This window comes from Schistocerca cancellata, chromosome 3 (assembly GCF_023864275.1).
Source record: "Schistocerca cancellata isolate TAMUIC-IGC-003103 chromosome 3, iqSchCanc2.1, whole genome shotgun sequence".
NCBI classification, from domain to species: Eukaryota; Metazoa; Arthropoda; class Insecta; order Orthoptera; family Acrididae; genus Schistocerca; species Schistocerca cancellata.
Genome location: NC_064628.1, coordinates 767,878,555 through 767,898,850, shown reverse-complemented (window position 1 = coordinate 767,898,850; position 20,296 = coordinate 767,878,555). Strand labels below are relative to the sequence as shown.

At 39.9% G+C, this 20,296-nt stretch overlaps 2 protein-coding genes across 2 annotated transcripts in view; both read left to right on the top strand.

The window, feature by feature from the left end:
- Positions 1-18,977, top strand: part of LOC126175805 (uncharacterized) — a 94,798-nt gene extending 75,821 nt beyond the window's left edge. The window contains exons 8-9 of the mRNA XM_049922791.1: positions 13,410-13,616; positions 18,045-18,977. Coding sequence (XP_049778748.1) covers positions 13,410-13,616; positions 18,045-18,223 — 386 coding nt within the window. The 3' untranslated portion in view covers positions 18,224-18,977. The remainder of the gene's footprint in view (positions 1-13,409; positions 13,617-18,044) is intronic.
- The window catches only part of LOC126175804 (uncharacterized), a 165,348-nt gene continuing 163,392 nt past the window's right edge, over positions 18,341-20,296 (top strand). Inside the window, exon 1 of the mRNA XM_049922789.1 lies at positions 18,341-18,476. Within this exon, the coding sequence (XP_049778746.1) occupies positions 18,416-18,476 (61 nt within the window). The 5' untranslated portion in view covers positions 18,341-18,415. The remainder of the gene's footprint in view (positions 18,477-20,296) is intronic.

The following is a 20,296-nucleotide window of genomic DNA, read 5'->3' as shown; positions in this document are numbered from 1 at the left end:
TTCACATAGTGTACACTATTAGACGAGTATTAATTTTGAAAATTCAACATCTAAGGAGATTGAAAAAATCAGTGGTCACTAAAAATAATTAATTCTTTTGCCTGAAATGACATTTCTAATACAGTTTTAATACTCTGTTCTGGCTTATTAGGTCCATCTTTGATTTATCTTTTTACAAATCTGTAACTCAAGACATATTTCCAACAAGAGTTTATTGCTAAGGTCTCTTCCAGAGATTTTGATGGACTGTTCAAAACCTTTATTGTTTGTTGATGATATAAGCATTTTAATAGGAGACCTAAATTCACTTGTTGGAGAGACAACCCAGGTGAGAGGTGAACAGGGCTGCAATTGATTTGCAGTAAACAGTTCAAATCCCAACTGCCAGACACACACTATTATGATACTTTAAAAAAAATAAACATTACGCACTGGTATGATAAATTGTCATTCATGATCATAGAAGAAATGAAACACAATCTGTGAAGTCCATTGGGATCCGGCTGAGGAACTAACTAAAATGAACTCAGTACGCGAAAAACTAATAAGGCAAAACAGTTCAGCAGGTTTTGCACATGCATTAATTTGAAGACAAGTAGGAAGCTAGCTTATTCAACAGACTTTCAGTCCCTGTGGTTTTATGAAGTTATCATCTGAAGTCATGCCTTTAAAGAAAGTATTTATTTAGAAAAAGTGATCAATAAGCCTGTTGTGTAAATTAGATGACTGTGTTGCAGATAACTCGTCGAATCTCCTTGAATTGTCCCTCTCAGTTGGCAGTACTTTACTCTGTAGTGGGTATTGGTATTTAAGACTTAAAACACACAGACATATTGTTTTGCCTTTTTGATATATGCATTGACTCATTCCTCATCAGATTTTCATTTAAGATGGTGTTTAAATAAGGTTATCAATAAATGCCTTCCTTAACCATTTAGGCAATATTACAAATAATCTATATAAAAGTTTTGTTCAGTAACGTGTTCAGTGGAACAGAGCTTATTTTGTTCCAGCCAAAAAAGGCTCACAGTTCATACATAAAAATTGAGTTCTTTTTTTTATGAATTAATAGAATTCTCAAAAGCAGAAGCAGTTAGGTAGGTATGTCTGTGAAGAAACATTTGTACATGTAATAGAATTACACTGAAGTGCTAAAGAAACTGGTATAGGCATGCGTATTCATATACAAAGCTATGTAAACAGGCAGAATATGGCACTGCAGTCAGCATCACCTATATAAGACGACAAGTGTCTGGCATAGTTGTTAGATCAGCTACTGCTGCTCAGTGGCAGGTTATCAAGATTTAAGAGAGTTTGAACATGGTGTTATAGTGGGCGCATGATCTATGGGATGCAGCATCTTCGAGGTGGTGATAAAGTGGGGATTTTCTCTTTTTGACCATTTTGTGAGTGTTCCGTGAATATCAGGAATCTGATAAAACATCAAATCTCCAACTTAGCTGTGGCTGGAAAAAGATCCAGCAAGAATGCGGCCAATAGCGACTGAAGAGTCATTCAACGTAACACAAGTGCAACCTTTCTGCAAAGTGTTGCAGATTTTATTGCTGGGCCTTCAGAAAATGTCAGTGTGTGAACCATTCAATGAAACATCACTGATATGGGCTTTCGGAGCTGAAGGCCCACTCGTGTACCCTTGACGACGACAAGACACAAACCTTTACGCCTTGCCTGGTCCCGTCAACACCGACATTGGACTGTTGATGACTGGAAACATTTTGCCTGATCGGACAAGTCTCATTTCAAATTGTATTGAGTGGGTGGACATGTAAGAGTATGGAGGCAACCACGTGAATCCTTGGGTTCTGCATGTCAGCTGGGGACTGTTCAAACTGGTTGAGGCTCTGTAATCATGTGGGGTGTGTGCAGTTGGAGTGATATGTCTAGGTACGACTCTGACAGGTGACATGTACATAAGCATGCTGTCTAATCACCAGCATCCATCCATGTCCGTTGTGCATTCCGACCGACTTGGGCAATTCCAGCAGATCAGTGCTACACCCCACACCTCCAGAATTGCTACAGAGTGACTCCAGGAACTCTCTTCTGAGTTTAAACACTTCTGATGGCCACCAAGCACCCCAGACATGAACATTATTGAGCATATCTGGGAAGTCTTGCAATGTGCTGTTCAGAACAACTCTCCACTCACTTGTACACTTACGGATTTATGGACAGCCCTGACTACTTCAGAACATTAGTTGAGTTCATGCCATGTCGTGTTGCGGGACTTCTTTGTGCTTGCAGGGGCCCTACACATTACTAGGCAGGTGTAGTAGTTTCTTTGACTCTTCAGTGTTTATCATCATTTTGAGTAAGTACTTATTAATTTGTAGCTGTAAAGAGGCTTCTAATTCTCTTCAGTACTTTGTTGCCCCATTGATTGCAAATATATAAATGAAATATATAAATATTCATTACAACATAACTATAGTCCTATTAAAATTGCTTGATAGCTGACACTTCACGTGTTCTGGGTGGTTTCCACCAATCAGTGCACTCAGTGCTATGCCTGAACTGTTTGCGTTGCCAGACTGCCACAACAATTAGTTCACTTCCAATTCCTTGTCTGACTTTCTTTCATGATGTGTTTTGATTCTGAATCCTGGGCCTGGACTTTTTATTTTGTATTTTATCACATATGATAACAACACCAAACACACGCGCATGCACACACACACACACACACACACACACACACACACACACACACACACACACTCACTATGATGCTAACAAAACAGACACGTTTCATACACAGCATAACCAAACACTACTGGATCCTTCTGCACAAGACACGATTCAGCATCATTTATACAGTTATTTTAATCACAGACCTAGGCTTACATTAAATAAGCTTTGCACGACATTGTGTAAAGCTGACGTTTTGAAGGCTGTCAGTTAATTGTTACATCTGGGACATGGGAGTCAGAAATACAACAAACTTTTGCAGAAACAATTGATGAAAACATCCCCTAAAACCAAATGGGATTCAGGAAAAGAATATCAACTCTGGCCACAATAGAATGCTTGCTAAAGAACATATGGATCTTTTGAAGAGAGAGAAAAGTTTTATGTCATATTTGTAGACTTTAGTAGAGCCGACCTTGTCAGGGGGGGAAGAAAAAGCTGAGGAAATGCTCGCAACATGGTCATGAATCATAAGAACAATAATGCGACGGAACAAAATAAGGACCTCAGACACCCCTCGTCCTATCAGAGCTGATACTTCAATCACAGTATCTCAGGGAAACCCATTAAGTCCATTGTTATTTATCCTAGCAGTAGTGGAATTTGTAAGACTACCCTAAAGGGAGGGGTAAACTCATAATGCATAAGCAGACAATATTATAATAGGCTCAAAAGATTTTGCAATGCTACAAGAAACGATGAACAATATAGAAAGTTGGTGCATCAAGCATGATTTCAAAATAAATCTGGCAAAAACAGAAGTTATGGTAATCAGAAATGAAGGAAAAGCACCTTCATATGGAACAGTAAACAAAAAATCTCACCAGACTTCAAATACCTAGGCATCACGATACCGACAAGTCCAAAATATTTCACAAAACACGTAACAGAGAAAGCAGTGCAAGCAATAATGGATATTCATGAAATAGAACACATTAGATCCTCAACCTATAAAAAGCAATGGGACTATTCAGAGTCAAAATATTGCCCTACAGTATAGAAATCGTCCAACCACATCTCACACTGAAAAATCTAACAACACTAGAAAGAATAAGGACAACCTACATAAAGAAAATGATTGGAGTGTCCAGAACAACACAATACAGACTCATTTACCTCATTGAAGATCTGTGTACAGATCTGATGCTACACACACCGCCTCTTTGGAAAGTCTACTGAAAAGGTTGAAGGAAAAAAGGGAAGACACATCCAGAATTTTATGGCACAGGGACCACAACTGACCGAATATGGACAAAGGAAAACATCAAGATGAGACATGTGATTATGATAATGGCAGTCCATTGTTTCCACCACCTTATTTGCAAAGAACAGTACATTTCAGGAACTAAACACAATGTGTGAGTATAAACTATATTACCAGATATGCAGACATCACCATATATAACTTTGCACAAGAAGGACGTGGTCAATAAGTGACTATGCAAACCAAATTTGTAAAATTTCTAATTTCTTATATTATTATAATTATACTTCGAACTTGCACAACTGTTAGACTGCAATAAATGTATTATTAAGACATTGGAAACTGACATGGGAAGAATGGTTGTAACAGTGAAGGGAAGTTAATACCTTAAGAAAGTAGAAATTGAGAATATTTCTGAATCACAGCAAAGACAGAAGGAAGAAAAGGAAGAGATAAGATCCCACTGATACAGTGTGTGGAGTATACTAGTTCAAGGGAAACAAAGTACGTGCCGTACATGATGGCATTAGTCTGAACAGTGATAAAAAAAAGTGTGTTCCAGTAACCAATGATTTGGATTGCTAAGAGATTTAAGAAATATCTTAATATCACAAAACTTACATTGAGTTGTTAAACAGAAATGATCAGAGATGATCATAAGATACTGTTATAACTGTTCAAGATACACCATTATGTTTTGATGCAATTAAAAAATGACAAAAAGAACAAGGATTGCTAGGCACAGTAATATCTCTGCTTTTCAATTTTGTGCATGTGTCACAACCTCAAAATCTGGTTTGGCTCCCTGAAAATATAATTTAAAAATTATCATTTTAATTATTCTGTGGCCAGATCCAGTGTGCCCGTGCTGTTGCAAGGCTGCTTCTTCATCGATTCCTGGTAGTTTCCAGTCATACTACATATTCATCCATCTCAGATATTCCGATTGGCGTCATTCCACATTTTTTCGTGGCTTGCCAGGTGATCTTCTCCTTTTTGACATGATATCCAATGCTTTTAATGTCCAACACAGTAAATTGTCACATGAAATGACTTGCCCCTCTGTTACATTTACTCCTCAGTAGATCCATGATATTTTGTTCTTTATATAACTGCTCTAGTTCATGATTGTGCTTGATCCACTATTTCCCATTAGAGCAAGTCCTGTGTTGTACTAATATTTTAGTTAAAACTTACTGTTCAAAAATAAGTAGATCATTGTAATCCAGTTTTAGGCTACCCATATGCTTCACATCTCTTATGCTGGATTAGTGTTGTAACGGGTGTTCTTAGGATGGTGTGGGCTAGTGGCTCCCCATCAGGGATGGGTGTAGGCAGCCATCTCGATTCTGACGTCCTATATTAACAATCATAAACAAACGTAGAGCAGGCTGTCCGCAGTAGGCAGAGAGCAGGCAAAGGCCAGTGACCATCAGACCTGAGTATACTGGCACAGGCATACTGGTGCAGACTTTCTTTGTGTATGGCAGCATATGGTTTACAGCTACCTCTGCACCTGATGTTGGATGGTGGGTTGGCTGAATGACTAACAGTTGCCAGGGCTAGATAGGTTCGCGCAGAGACGTTGTCCCACACGTTGAACTTAGACCTCACAGGTCGGGAAGCAGTGGTGCCGAGGTGGCTGGAACTGGCTGTATGTCTTGGACCATATGGCAGTAGTAGAGTGGCTGGCTGTTAGGAGCCCAGGTAGTCAATCAGTTAGTGGATGGAGGTTGCATCCTGGATATGGCAGTGGTGACTATGTCATAAGTACTGCACTGGCCAACACAGACTGAACATATTACTACTGCCTAGGAGTTCAAGGATGACGGGCTGGTCCTGAGGGGGGGGTTAAATACTGCTGTCCAACACCGACCATAGCGGAAGAATGTGTGTTTCTTGGTTCTGTCAAAATACCTCAAACGGGGCCACTGTTGTACATGTGGGTATTGTCACACGGAGGGAGTCTGATGTCAAATTAGGTGCATGGTGAAGGGTTGCTGACCATGATTGCTGGTGCAACAATGGCCTGATTATGACTTTAGACTGTGATGGAGTTTTATGCCGTTACAGCTTCATATACGGGGTGGTCATAAAAACCAAATTAACACTGGCAAACAGGGCATTCCTGTTATACACAAGTTTGCTAATATCAAGCATAGGTCCCCATTTGAGGAAGGAATTTCTGAGAATATACCTTTAGAGCTTAGCATTGTATGTGGTAATGAGGCATGGACCATGGGAAAGGAGAGAATCGAAGCCTTTGAGATGTGGTGCAACAGGTGAATGTTGAAAATTACACTCCTGGAAATTGAAATAAGAACACCGTGAATTCATTGTCCCAGGAAGGGGAAACTTTATTGACACATTCCTGGGGTCAGATACATCACATGATCACACTGACAGAACCACAGGCACATAGACACAGGCAACAGAGCATGCACAATGTTGGCACTAGTACAGTGTATATCCACCTTTCGCAGCATTGCAGGCTGCTATTCTCCCATGGAGATGGCTTGCCATGCCATTTCCACCTGGCGCCTCAGTTGGACCAGCGTTCGTGCTGGACGTGCAGACCACGTGAGACGACGCTTCATCCAGTCCCAAACATGCTCAATGGGGGACAGATCCGGAGATCTTGCTGGCCAGGGTAGTTGACTTACACCTTCTAGAGCACGTTGGGTGGCACGGGATACATGCAGACGTGCATTGTCCTGTTGGAACAGCAAGTTCCCTTGGCAGTCTAGGAATGGTAGAACGATGGGTTCGATGACGGTTTGGATGTACCGTGCTCTATTCAGTGTCCCCTCGACGATCACCAGTGGTGTACGGCCAGTGTAGGAGATCGCTTCCCACACCATGATGCCGGGTGTTGGCCCTGTGTGCCTCGGTCGTATGCAGTCCTGATTGTGGCGCTCACCTGCACGGCGCCAAACACGCATACGACCATCATTGGCACCAAGGCAGAAGCGACTCTCATCGCTGAAGACGACACGTCTCCATTCGTCCCTCCATTCACGCCTGTCGCGACACAACTGGAGGCGGGCTGCACGATGTTGGGGCGTGAGCGGAAGACGGCCTAACGGTGTGCGGGACCGTAGCCCAGCTTCATGGAGACGGTTGCGAATGGTCCTCGCCGATACCCCAGGAGCAACAGTGTCCCTAATTTGCTGGGAAGTGGCGGTGCGGTCCCCTACGGCACTGCGTAGGATCCTACGGTCTTGGCGTGCATCCGTGCGTCGCTGCGGTCCAGTCCCAGGTCGACGGGCACGTGCATCTTCCGCCGACCACTGGCGACAACATCGATGTACTGTGGAGACCTCACGCCCCACGTGTTGAGCAATTCGGCGGTACGTCCACCCGGCCTCCCGCATGCCCACTATACGCCCTCGCTCAAAGTCCGTCAACTGCACATACGGTTCACGTCCATGCTGTCGCGGCATGCTACCAGTGTTAAAGACTGCGATGGAGCTCCGTATGCCACGGCAAACTGGCTGACACTGACGGCGGCGGTGCACAAATGCTGTGCAGCTAGCGCCATTCGACGGCCAACACCGCGGTTCCTGGTGTGTCCGCTGTGCCGTGCGTGTGATCATTGCTTGTACAGCCCTCTCTCAGTGTCCGGAGCAAGTATGGTGGGTCTGACACACCGGTGTCATTATGTTCTTTTTTCCATTTCCAGGAGTGTATGTGGAGTAATAAGGGAAGGAATAAGGTGATTCCATACAGAATCTGAAAGGAAAGGAGCATATGGAAAACATTGTCAAGAGGAAGGAACAGGATGATAGGGCATCTGTTAAGAACATCATGCCCAAATATTTAAACTCTTGGACTCTAGTGTATAACCAGTTCCTAACTGCAAACATCTGGAGCTGTCCAGTATTATTGTCTTGTCTACAACTGATTAGGAGAAATTCAGTTATATTTCATTTATGAAAAGCGAAGCCTTATTTATTGCTTTCTTCATGGCTTTAATCATTTGTATCACCATCTCTTTTGATCTGAACAGTAGGGAAATATTTTTAGCACATGTGCAATACATGGTGTTTTCAACTCCAGTTTCGATTGCAGCAAAATTTCCATGAAAAATTTCTTGCCCAATTTTTTCCAGTGCTAGAATAACGATACAGGAGACAGGCCATCTCAATGCTCTCTATTAATTTGCTATTAAGTTACACTTTACCCTTAATTCTTCTAAGACCTCTTCTCGCCGTATGTTCCTGGAGTCTTTCGGGGTGGCATAAATAAATGAAATATTTTTGATTATCAAGCTGCGTCACTTCAAATAAAAAATTCAAGCTTTCTACTGCTGTCTCCACCATCACCATTAGGAATAAAAATTGCTGACTGCCAGGGCTGGAATATTGGCATTTAAACATAGGTCAGAACAACAGTTTCAAACATGTTGCTGGCCCCAAGGGTCACTTGATGCCAATCGGCTCCATGGCCAGCACGAGCTGCTATGAGCTGCCTGACTTGCCTTTCCATTTGTGCATCACTTCAGCCATCCCTGGTAGGTTACAGATGGTACTATTGTGTCTGTATGAGTGGAACACTGTGTCAGCACTGGCAGTCGGTGATTTTTACTCATGATGACAATGCCGGAGACCACTGTCAGAAGTTTGTGTTTTATTTGACATGGTGTGTCTTGAAAACTGAGAAAATTTTGTTGAAACTCTTATGATACTGACCATCTTTGTAGGAACCCCTCACTCCTTTCACAGTTGAAAAGGAATGCAGCATTCTTGTAATTTATGAGTAGTGTAAGCAGATATTCTCTATGTTACCTTACTTTTTTTAGTAAGCAACCACTACGGTGCATTGCCCTTCCTGAAATTCTCACATATATTCACTTGCAGTTCCTTTGTTTAAGGACTGAATTCTGTCCAAAATACCATTTGACCAGATCTTGTAGCTAACAATGAGAAGAACAACTGTATGATACCTATTTAATTTCAGTATGTCTTTATTTTTGTGGTTGCATCAAGTCAGTACTGTCCGCTAGTCTTGTGGATCTCCTCTGTCATCCATATTCCCTCAGTGAATCTGTAGGGTCTCCTATGAAGCATTCCACTATCTATCATGTGTGGTGGTCTGTACAAGATCATTCAGAAGAACTGCAGCTCAAGTTGAGAAGAATAATTGGTCATGCACTGGATGAATATATACCTAGTAGAACAGTTCATGATGGGAGAAACACTCCATGATATACAGTAACTATAAAAAAAAAAAAAAAACTTCCAGCAAATTGGAGACTTATGTGTACTAGGTGTGAAACAGAGCATAAGGCTGTAGAGGGAGACATGCTGAATGAGTTATAGGTCATTGGGTGAAGCCTTTGATGACTATCATAGAAGAAAATTACCAGCAGATCTCTCATAAAACATAAAGAAATTCTGATCATATGTAAATGAAATGTTCAAATGTGTGTGAAATCTTATGGGACTTAACTGCTAAGGTCATCAGTCCCTAAGCTTACACACTACTTAACCTAAATTATCCTAAGGACAAACACACCCACCCATGCCTGAGGGAGGACTCGAATCTCCGCCGGGACCAGCCGCACTGTCCATGACTGCAGCACCGTAGACTGCTCGGCTAATCCCACACGGCTATGTAAGTGAGGAACCAAAGTTAGTGTCCAGTGTAATGTAATAGGTTGAGCTTTACACATTGCAGAATGCAATACGCACAACTAATATAGTGTGTTATACACATGTTAACTTCATTTTTCGTAGTTTGTTTTTAAACTCCTTAATTTACCTAATAGTGGTGTGTTGGTTCTTTCCAGTTATAATCATTTCTCTGAATATTTCTTTTATTTATACACATTATTCTATAAATGAAGTAGTTAACTAATTCAAAAAATTAGGGATAAATAAAACATGGTATTGTTAATGTTACATAATTAATGTAGTTTTGAATGTATCGGTTTTGAAGGATAATACTTACTGGAGGAATGATTGTGTTTATTAATATTCTGGTTGTTGTGGGTGAATTTTAAAGACCAAAGGAAGAAAGAAAACGTTGTATTGAGAGAAATGAAAGATAAATGTAAAAATTTTGTCAACAATGGAAAATGTTTATATGTATGTTAGTTTTAAATTGTGTAGGTTAAGAGTAGATTAGATTAGATTAATACTAGTTCCATGGATCATGAATACGATATTTCGTAATGATGTGGAACGAGTCAAATTTTCCAATACATGACATAATTAAGTTAATTTAACAACATAATTAAGTTAATATAACAACTTTTTCATTTTTTTGTGTTTTTTATTTTTATTTTTTATTTTTTAATATTTTTTTTTTAAATTTATATCTAAAAATTCCTCTATGGAGTAGAAGGAATTGTCATTCAGAAATTCTTTTAATTTCTTCTTAAATACTTGTTGGTTATCTGTCAGACTTTTGATACTATTTGGTAAGTAACCAAAGACTTTAGTGCCAGGAAAAGGCAGATTCCTACTTACAGTAAAGAAGACATGTCAAGTTGCAAACAGGCACAGTTAAAAGATCCTTACATAAAGCTTTTGGCCACAGCCTTCGTCAGTAAAACGCATGCGCACGCGCGCGCCCACACACACACACACACACACACACACACACACACTCTCTCTCTCTCTCTCTCTCTCTCTCTCTCTCTCTCTCTCTCTCTATCTCTATCCACACACACACACAAACAAGCACACCTCACCCACACACTGTGCTTGTGTGTGCGTGCGTGCGTGTGTGTGTGTGTGTGTGTGTGTGTGTGTGTGTTTTACTGATTAAGGCTGTGTTCAAAGGCTTTATGTAAGGATCTTTTAACTGTGCCTGTTTGCAACTTGACATGTCTTCTTTGTGGTAAGTAGCAATCTGTCTTTTCCTACATTGTTAATTATAAGTTTTAATGATGAAGTAAATACCATTTTCAGTGTCAAAAATGTATAAAAGTTGCTGCATGGGGCAGTCAGTTACCAGTTTTCGCACAGTGTTAGCAGTGTATTTGTTTTTCGCAGTTTTGGCTTAAAGGTGTTAAAAAATTATTATGAGTAATTGAGAAAAATTGAAAGATGATGTGTGTTGAACACTTTATTTCAATAATTAAAATTTGTTTAAGAATGCAGTGCAGTCCAAAAAGAAAGAACCCCAGTATTTCTACAGCAAAGAAGATTAGGTGCTACCTTGATCAACAATCATTGACAACTGTTGTTTTCTGCTACAAAACTTTTTATCATTTGCAAGTAACTCTATTTTATAAAGAAGACATTGCAAATTGTGAAAAGAAACTTTCAACTAATTTTATCTGGTATATGTGAGCAGGAACATTTCACCAGACACTCATGGCTGACACAAGAATTAAAATGGAGGGTAAGAGGGCAAAAGCAGAAATGCTGAACTCTATTGTCAATTAGTCCCTTACAATAGGAAATCCAGGAGGACTGTAGAATTCTTTGGTGTCCGCTGGATTCATATTGTAAGTTATCCATGATATTTTGGGAAACAGACTTGTTGCCAACTTCAGGTGGTTCTTGGTGACTGCTATTCTGCCCACATTGGCATCCTACGTACGTTGGCTGTTACACCTTCTACCACTCTGTTACTCTAACTGTGCTTCTGCCATTGTGAGTGGTGGCGATGGTGGGGGGTAGCAGCATCCAGCTGCAAACCATTCGTAGTACTGTCACTGGGTGCTTACCCCACTGTAAGAGAGTGCTCAGCTTTTTCTCAACTCAGTTTAGGGTTACATACCTGACTCTGTTAAAGGCTGCTGTCTTTGATAATTAAATTATCATGGTGCCTAATTTCAGTGGCCTCTTTATCACTCAATCCCAGAAGGAGCGGGACTGACCAAGTATCTTGGTTTTATTGTAGTCTATAGTACAGCTACAGCTGATTTGGTGTTTTGGCCTAATTGGTGTGGAATCTTTGTTCACAGCACCTCTATTCTATTGTACAAACAGTTTCTGGAATGTGTATCATGCCGCATTGGCAGGGGATTTAATGGAACCCTATTTTCTGTAGGCCTAAGTCATCCTTAAATTTGAACCTGGTGGTGTCAAGGTCCTAGAGGGTGGGGGTGAGGGTGGGGATGGGGAGTGGAGGGGTGAAAGGCCCATTTAGCATTGTGTCCCTCCAACATTTGGCTTACTTTTCTGTGGGTATTGCTGACAAATGGGATGCAGGCTAGAGATTTGTGCACCTTTTTTTCTTTCTACTGTTCCGTAGGTATGACCTGTCTGAACACATGCATTGTCTGCTTGCTGCTCTACCCATTTTGTTGGAATGTCTTGTCCAGGCGTTTCACCTCAGTTGAAGGGCTCGCTGTCTGTGCCACACATGGATCATGCCCTGTGAACAAGTGTGCACAAGATATCTTCATCTTAGGTTCCAAGGTGCTCTAAGAAGCCTACAATTGAATCAGGCATATAATCCTGTACTGAGCTGAGAAAAGCTAAGTGTTCCTGTACAGTGAGGTCCATCCTGACAACTATACTGCAGACACTAGAGGCCACAATTAGCAGCAAGGTGGTGCTACCACACACACACACACACACACACACACACACACACACACACACACACACACACACACGCATGTGTGCGCACACACAGTTCACGCACACACAACCACAGTCTATGGCTGCCAGAGACTGGTCGTGTGTGTGAGTTGCATTTGTATGAGTGTGTGTTATGTTATCTAATTCTGATGAAGGCCTGTTTGGCCGAAAGCTGTGTTTGACACTCTTTTGTTGTGCCTATCTGCGACTCAGCATTTCCACTTTATGGTGAATAGCAACTATAATTTTCATAATGTTATCAAGGTTCATTCTTAGGTATAGCAGATAGTTGGGTGCTATCTGGTGTGTTATCATTGGTAGGATAATGGGAAAATGCAATCATTCTACAAAGGAGATTGCTGACAAAAGATTTGTGTGATTCATTACAGTATCCAACAAGTTTGTGATGCCTGTACCACATAGGAGTAACAAGGGATTTTAAACATATACCCAACCCCCAACGTATCACCCTCATAGGGATTGCGATGAGATGATAAGATTAGTTACAGTGTGTACAGAGGCCTATTAGCAATCCTTCCTGTGCTACATATGTGAATGGAATGGGAAGATGCCCTAATAACTGGTCAATGGCAAGTACTCTCTGCTATGCACTTAACTGTGGTTTATAGAATATAGATTTTGAAGTGGAGAGTAGATGCAGAATGTCTGCCTGGACTCCACCCTTTTGTGGACTTTTTTTTTTTTTCTTTAACTTTGCTAGCTGATAATTTCTTGCAGATCGTGTGAGGATAATCTGTTCGCACTGTTAGTGGGATTTGAAGTGCAAACATCTTTTTAGGTTCTTCGTGATTTAACAGGATGTTGAGTATTATTTCCATCTTTCAGCTATATCATGTCTGTTAGTATTCTCTCATTATTAGCCTTAATTAACCTCTTAAAATATGTGTTGTTAATTGCAATTAGTCTTATAAATATTTACATTTCCTTTGCAGGAACATGTATTGGAGACCTCTTGCCCTGTATTCAACATATCTTGAGTCGATTTAGTATGAATTTTAAAACTAGGGCAGAAAGTAATAAATTGTTTATATCCGTAATATGTTTCCTGGATAAATCTCTTCCTGTAAGAAATTTACCACATCTCTGTGAAGACGAAATGAAGAATTTGATTAGTAGGCTAGAAGCATTTCTGGAAGAAGGTAGGTAATGTAACTGTCTTAAAAACTGTGTTATAAATTTAAAGCACCCTTCACAATTTGAAATATTCATGACAAGAAGATAATATTTGTGTGTTTCCCTTTAGTTACTACCATACATGTGTAGTTACTTACACTACATAGTATGTGTAGTAAGTGAAGGAACTTTTGGGCTCATGTAATATGAAGTCCATTCAACAGGGTTGTGGGCAGACGTTCTTTCAGACATAGCTGGTGGTGTCACTAGTGAATGTGCTCTGAAACTATTTCCGTGAAGTCACATTGACTGTAGCACATTTTTTTTATCTTTGTTTTTCTTCATATTACATGAAAGCTTGCACTGAAAAGTATATTTGTATATCCATGGTTATTGCAATCATGTGGTGTATCTGAAGTTAAGAACAAACAAGTGTATGCATTGTAGTTACACATTAAACAATGGAAAATCCAGGCTGGAATAACAACAGTTTGAATGGGATAGATTGCTACTCACCAAATAGAGGAGGCAGTGAGGGTAAATAGGCACATTGAAAAAAGAATGCTATATATTATATAGCTATTGGACTAAGTCCTTCATAAGACATAGACAAAACAAAACACACACACACACACACACACACACACACACACACACACACACACACACACACACACACACACGTGTCCACCTGCCAATGGCAATAAAAACACACAAAACATGCGCGGCCACTGTCGCCTCCAGGCACTAATGTCCAATTGCAGCTGTGTGTGAGACGAGCAGTGATTATTGCTGAACTGGGGTACAGAAGAGGTGTGGGGCGGGGAGAGGTTGGGACAATAGGATCAGGGTGATGGAAGACACTAGTGCTTCTCATGGGAGTGTGGAGAGGTGTGGTGGGAACAGAATCAGGAGGCTGTGCGGGGAGGGTGGTAAGGGGCAGAGCAAAAGGGAGAGGAGAGAAATAGAAAATGGGAAATGATGATGCAGATGCACTGGCAGAATTGAAGGCACGTGTAGAGCTGGAGTGGAAGCAGAGAAGAGGATAGGCAGGTGGAGGACAGGGACCAGCAAAGGTTGAGTGAGAGTAACCTAAATGTAAGATTAATGCCACATGCTTGTTTTTTTGTGACACATCTAGAGAAAATTGTAGCTTGCCATGTGAATTTCAACACATCTGAGATGGTCTTATTGATATTTGCCTGTCTGCTAATGAGTGTCATATCATACAGATCTTTTAAATTTTCCTGTACAATTTTCACTTTACTGTATATTTCCAGAACAGTTTGTCATATAACTTATAATTTCCCTCTTGCAGCATTTTTCACTGTCAACTAATCACACTTACACTGACAAGAGAAGCCAGTGTGGAGCAGTCCATGCCTTTATTGAAGTTTTGCCTGCTTTTGTCAGACAGATCTAGCAATGATCCTTCACAAATCATCATCTTACGTCAACACCACTCAATAATGATGGCGTTTGCTGTGATAAAAGTCCATTTCTCATTAATTGTACTTTGAGTGTATGTTCAGTATGTTGTAATGTTTCTTATACTGTAAATAAAGACGTTTATGGATATTTGGAAAATATGAAGCATGTTGCTGGTACATGCAGGACCAAATTGCCTTGCCTGGCAGTATACTGTCATGTGACAGAAGAATGAAGAACTCCCAAAGCGATATTCTGCCACTCACCCAATCTACACAGTATCCTTGTCTGTACTTGTATCATATGCCACACTCATTCCCAACCAGTTGCCAGATGAATCATGTCCCTGTGGAAGACCCAGGTGCAAAACTTGCCCAATATATGCACCCAGTGCATTGTACTCCCAGTTCCATCACAGGCTTATCCTATTCCAACAGAGATAGGGCATCTGTGAAAGCAGTCATATCATGTACCAGCTGTGCTGAAATTTCTGCACAGCATGTTATGTCACCATGACCAGCTACCAGCTGTCCACCCAAATGAATGGCTGTCGCCAAACTGTGACCGAGAGCGCATTTGACCACCCAGTGGTAAAACATGCTACCAAGAACAGCATGCTCGTATGTAAAACATTCTCGGTTTCTTGCTGCGTCAATTCGGGATAAAATCTCGAGCTTTTGATGATAGCCTCCATCATCATCGTCAGGAGCAACAGACCGTCTTCACTGCTGCTGTGGTGACACCACAGCATCAGCGAAGACAAGTCAGTTGCTCCTGACGATGACGATGGAGGCTATTGCCGAAAGTTGGAGATTTTATCCCAAATTGACACAGCAAGAAAACTGGGGATGTTTTACATATCAGTGCCATTGTGAAAGAACTCATTCTCAACAGCATGCTCAGTTTTGATGGCTTCTTCACAGCCCATGCAATTGAGTACTTCTTCCCCAACACCAACTTTCCTGAACTGTAAGATGAGAGTTATTCTTGCAACATATCTTTCGTTCCTGTAATGCCCGTGGCCTCAATCTTTCTAGCCCTTTGCCCCAAAGGCACCTTCAGCTTCCCCCAGGACCCAACTCGTTCATCCTGTACCCACAGTCTCCTCTTCCTCTGTTCTGGCCCCCCTCCCCCTTCCCCCCCCCCTCCCCCCAAAAAAGTCCTTTCCTCCACATCTTCTTAATTGTGTGCTTCACAAACTCACCAGTGCTATTTCCCACACCCCTGTTGTGTTGTTATCCCATCCACCTCCTGCTTTCCTCCCAGCCCTTTGCCAACCATACCTTCTGTTCCGCACCTTTTGTCTTCCCTTGCCACTCCAACCTGATACGACGCCTTACCTCTATCAAGCTGCAGAACTGCAGTCACAGCACATTGTAGCCATACAGGTGTGTGAGCATGCACATGTATACATGTGTGTCTGTTTACTCCTACTCAAAAAAAGCAATCATCCAAAAGCTAGCAAGGTTTTCAGTATCTTGTTTATGTAACTGTTGATGGCTATGTGGTAAGTTGTTATCTTTAACCCCAAAAAGTTTTTGATTTAGTGTAGATTTGTTATTGAGTAGCTCACATGGGAGTTCGAACAACGTGGAAAGGAGATGCTGAGTTACAGGCAGGCACAATGAAAATAATGCTGAAAATATTCAGCTTGTGGACAAAGTCTTTCATAAGAAATAGAAAACAAACATACATTCATGCACGCACAACTTTTACATGGCCACTATAGTCTTCGGGGGCTAAGGCCCGAGATGACCTTACTGTTTGGAGATAACAGTGGCCATATGTCTGAGAGTTCTTCTTGTGTAAATACGTGAGAGTTTTCTACTTCAGATGAAGAACATTGTCAGCAAGTTGAATATTTCTAGCATTCTTTTCATTGTGTCTGTATGCAGTTCAACGCCTCCTCTATGTGGTAAGTGGCAATCAGTCTTTTCCATGTTGCTGTTATTCCATTCTTTTTCATTGTTCTTGTCTGCAACTCAACAGCTCCTCGTGGTGAATGTCAGTCTGTCTTTTCCGTGTTGCTGTTATTCCATCCTGGACTTGCCATTGTTTGATTTCACATGGAAGTTTGTAATTCAGTCATTTTAGTACACCAATTATTAGGTTGATACACAAGTACATGATAGTGTTGTTCATTAACAGAACAGTGTGGCATTAGAAGGTTGTTTAGCATATCTCTTACACCATTTATAGTTTGGTATGTTGTGAATTACACAGGACAGACAAGAGTGAAAAGAAAATGAAAAATAAGCACCAACTCCTCCAGTGTGCATTTTGAAACTGTCAGGAAGAGGAAAATGCAGCTGACGTGATGCCTACATGCAAAATGTGATAATTTGTATTTAAGAAGATTGCTAATCTATGAATGCCTGCATCTGTTAGAGTAATAACAGAGAGTTGTTATTCAGACATCATATGACAACTGTATTCTGTGGACAAGATTAGTGCATTAGTGTATTGTTTCTGTATACATTGTCAGTGGATGAATTCTTTTGAACCTCTGGTTGTTTATTGTTTGTTACTTTGTGAACAAAAGAAAACCATTCATATGCCAGGTCACTCCTGGTGATGAAAACTGGTACATTTATGTCAACATAAAAAAGAAAGGTATTGGTGAGCACTGACAAAACAAATCATAACCTTTATGCATATGTGTAAAATATGCCATTTGCTAATTTTTAGGTATTTTGTTACCAGCTAATTATGTACACTTGATTTGTTATGCCAAAGATCTGTACCCACCACTTTTTAAACTAGTGCTAAGATTGATTTTTTTCACTAAAAAAGTAATATACAATTGCTTATTTCTTGCATATATACAACAGACAACATGAGTTTCAGTTATGTTTATTGTGTTTAATTTGGTGCCAGAGCTGTGAAATATCTGCTTTATGCCTTTCTCGCCATTCGCCCCTTTTTTGCAGGAGAGGAACAATTACCTTCCATTTTTTCTCTTTTTTATGTCATAAGTTCTTGTACCACATAGATACACATTTGTATATTATTTATGTCTTTTATAGATCACAAAGCACACACTGATGAATGGGAAGATATCTCTGATGATGGGGAAGCAATTAATAAAGAAAAGACCACTGAGTGTTTGCAGCATTTACTCAACAAAGCCAGGAACTTGCTCTCAACAGCTTCACATCAAAGTGCCCAGTCGTTGTTAAATGGAGAAAATACACCAAGCCACTGAGAGAGAGGTGTTCTAACATTATCAATGAGTAATGGAGTTCCTATGAAGAGATGAAGAAAAACAAAACTGGAGAGGTCATTCTTATCTTCTGCAAGTCACGCAATCCCCTTGTTTACATGAACTTTCCAGCTATTAATTAAACACAGTGAATTATGAAACTGTTGCTGAAACAGCAAAGATCCAATAGTACTCATGGTTTCATTTTATTTTTTGATTGTCTCTCTCACATCTGTCATACTTCAGTTGCAAGGAGGTAGGGCAGCGTAACTACTTTTTACCATTATGTGAAATATTAATTAATTTTGTTCAAACTTTTCTTGGGCCATAGTGATAATGCCATCTGTATGTGGACCATGAGTTGTTGAAATAGTGAAATGAATGCACACTTATGTGAGACATAGAGTGGTAAGAACAAAAAATAGAAGAGAGACAATTACTGCACAACATCTCAATCATCTAATTAATTTTTGTGTGTGGAGAACTTAGCTAGTTGTGCACAATGTTACTTATGAGCTATCAACATCATAAAAAAAAAGAGGAACTCTTTGTGTATGTGAAAACAACTATATGATTACAGAGTTTTGAATTTACTTTTCATATATGTACATTAATTAATATAATTCATTTCTAATATTTTTTACATCTCTGGAAGTGTAAAACTAACAAATATTGAGCAGTGATAATTCTGTAATGAACTGTTAACATTGTATATATCTACTAGATTAAAAAGAGAAATAGGATGTTTGAAGCACTTGTTTCTAAAGTAAATAAAATTGTCATCCTGCTCAACTTAACAATTCTGCTGTTGAGATGTAATAATTAAGTCCAGTGAAGATTGCTAACTTGAAGGCTCCAGACTTTCTCATTGTGCACCATTTGTGCTTGACTGTGTGTTATCTGATCTATGTCAAACTCAATTTTAGTTTCTATAAATATGATATTTATAAAAACTAAAAATTGAGTCTGACATACAAAGAATTTTAGAAAGGAAATAGTGTCGTGACAGACAGTGGGAAGCTGTGACTTTACTGTCTGTTAATAATTGTTGTTAGTTCAATCTTCCACATTAGTGTAGGTTGTCGTTATTCATTTCTATCAATTACATTAGTAGTTTTAACACTATGTATTGATACTGTGACCTTAACTGCATTGGTTGCATCACCTGTTACCTTCAACTATTCAACACATGTTAGCACTCAGTATGGTATGTGGAGAAATATTAATGATACCATTTCATCAGCAATTAAAAGACCACAACTGGAACTTTGGAGATTGAGAGAGAGAGTGCAGTGATACTATCTCAGTGGGTTATTATATGATTTATCATTACGGAATCCACCAATTACTTTGCTGAGCTATTTAGTACAGGGATGTTTGTTGGCAGTGACATTAAAACTTGAAGTGACTTGAATGTTAATGCATTGGATTGCCATTCATGAGAAATGGAGTTTATTTCCTCAATCTCCCATCCAGATTTAGATTGTCCATAATTTTTCTAAATCAATTACTAACAGTAACAGCTTCTATCAGTAGACAACATACAAGTCCTAATAGAAACTATCATCAAGGGTTTGACACTGCTGTTTTAGAATTTCTTTATTGTGTAGCTCCTGGCCAATTTCTTTTGCCAGAGTATTTTGATGGTTACCTATGGTGAAAAGTGTTGCTGTGAAAAAGACACAGCCAGTTTCCTTCTTCATATGTATGCAGTCTGAACTTATACTCCATCTCTAACATCATCACTGATGCAACATTAAACTCTAATCTTTATGTCATTATTCCTTGAAGTACTGGATTGGCTGTTCTGTCTCGTACAAATTTAATGAATGTAATATGTGCATTCCTAAATTTTCTGGATTGATACTATAAAAAATACCTATTGTCTTACATAAATTGAGTAATTAATTTGGAATATAAAAGTTACGGATGGTGATGGAGGCAACTAATGGAGAACTTATTGTTGCAACAGCGAATTTCTGGGCCAATAATTAATTTAAGTGCTAATCATAAAGGCATAGTTACCTCTCTGAAGTCCTTCATTTCTGTTAAACCTAAATGTGTGCTGCTAGTCTA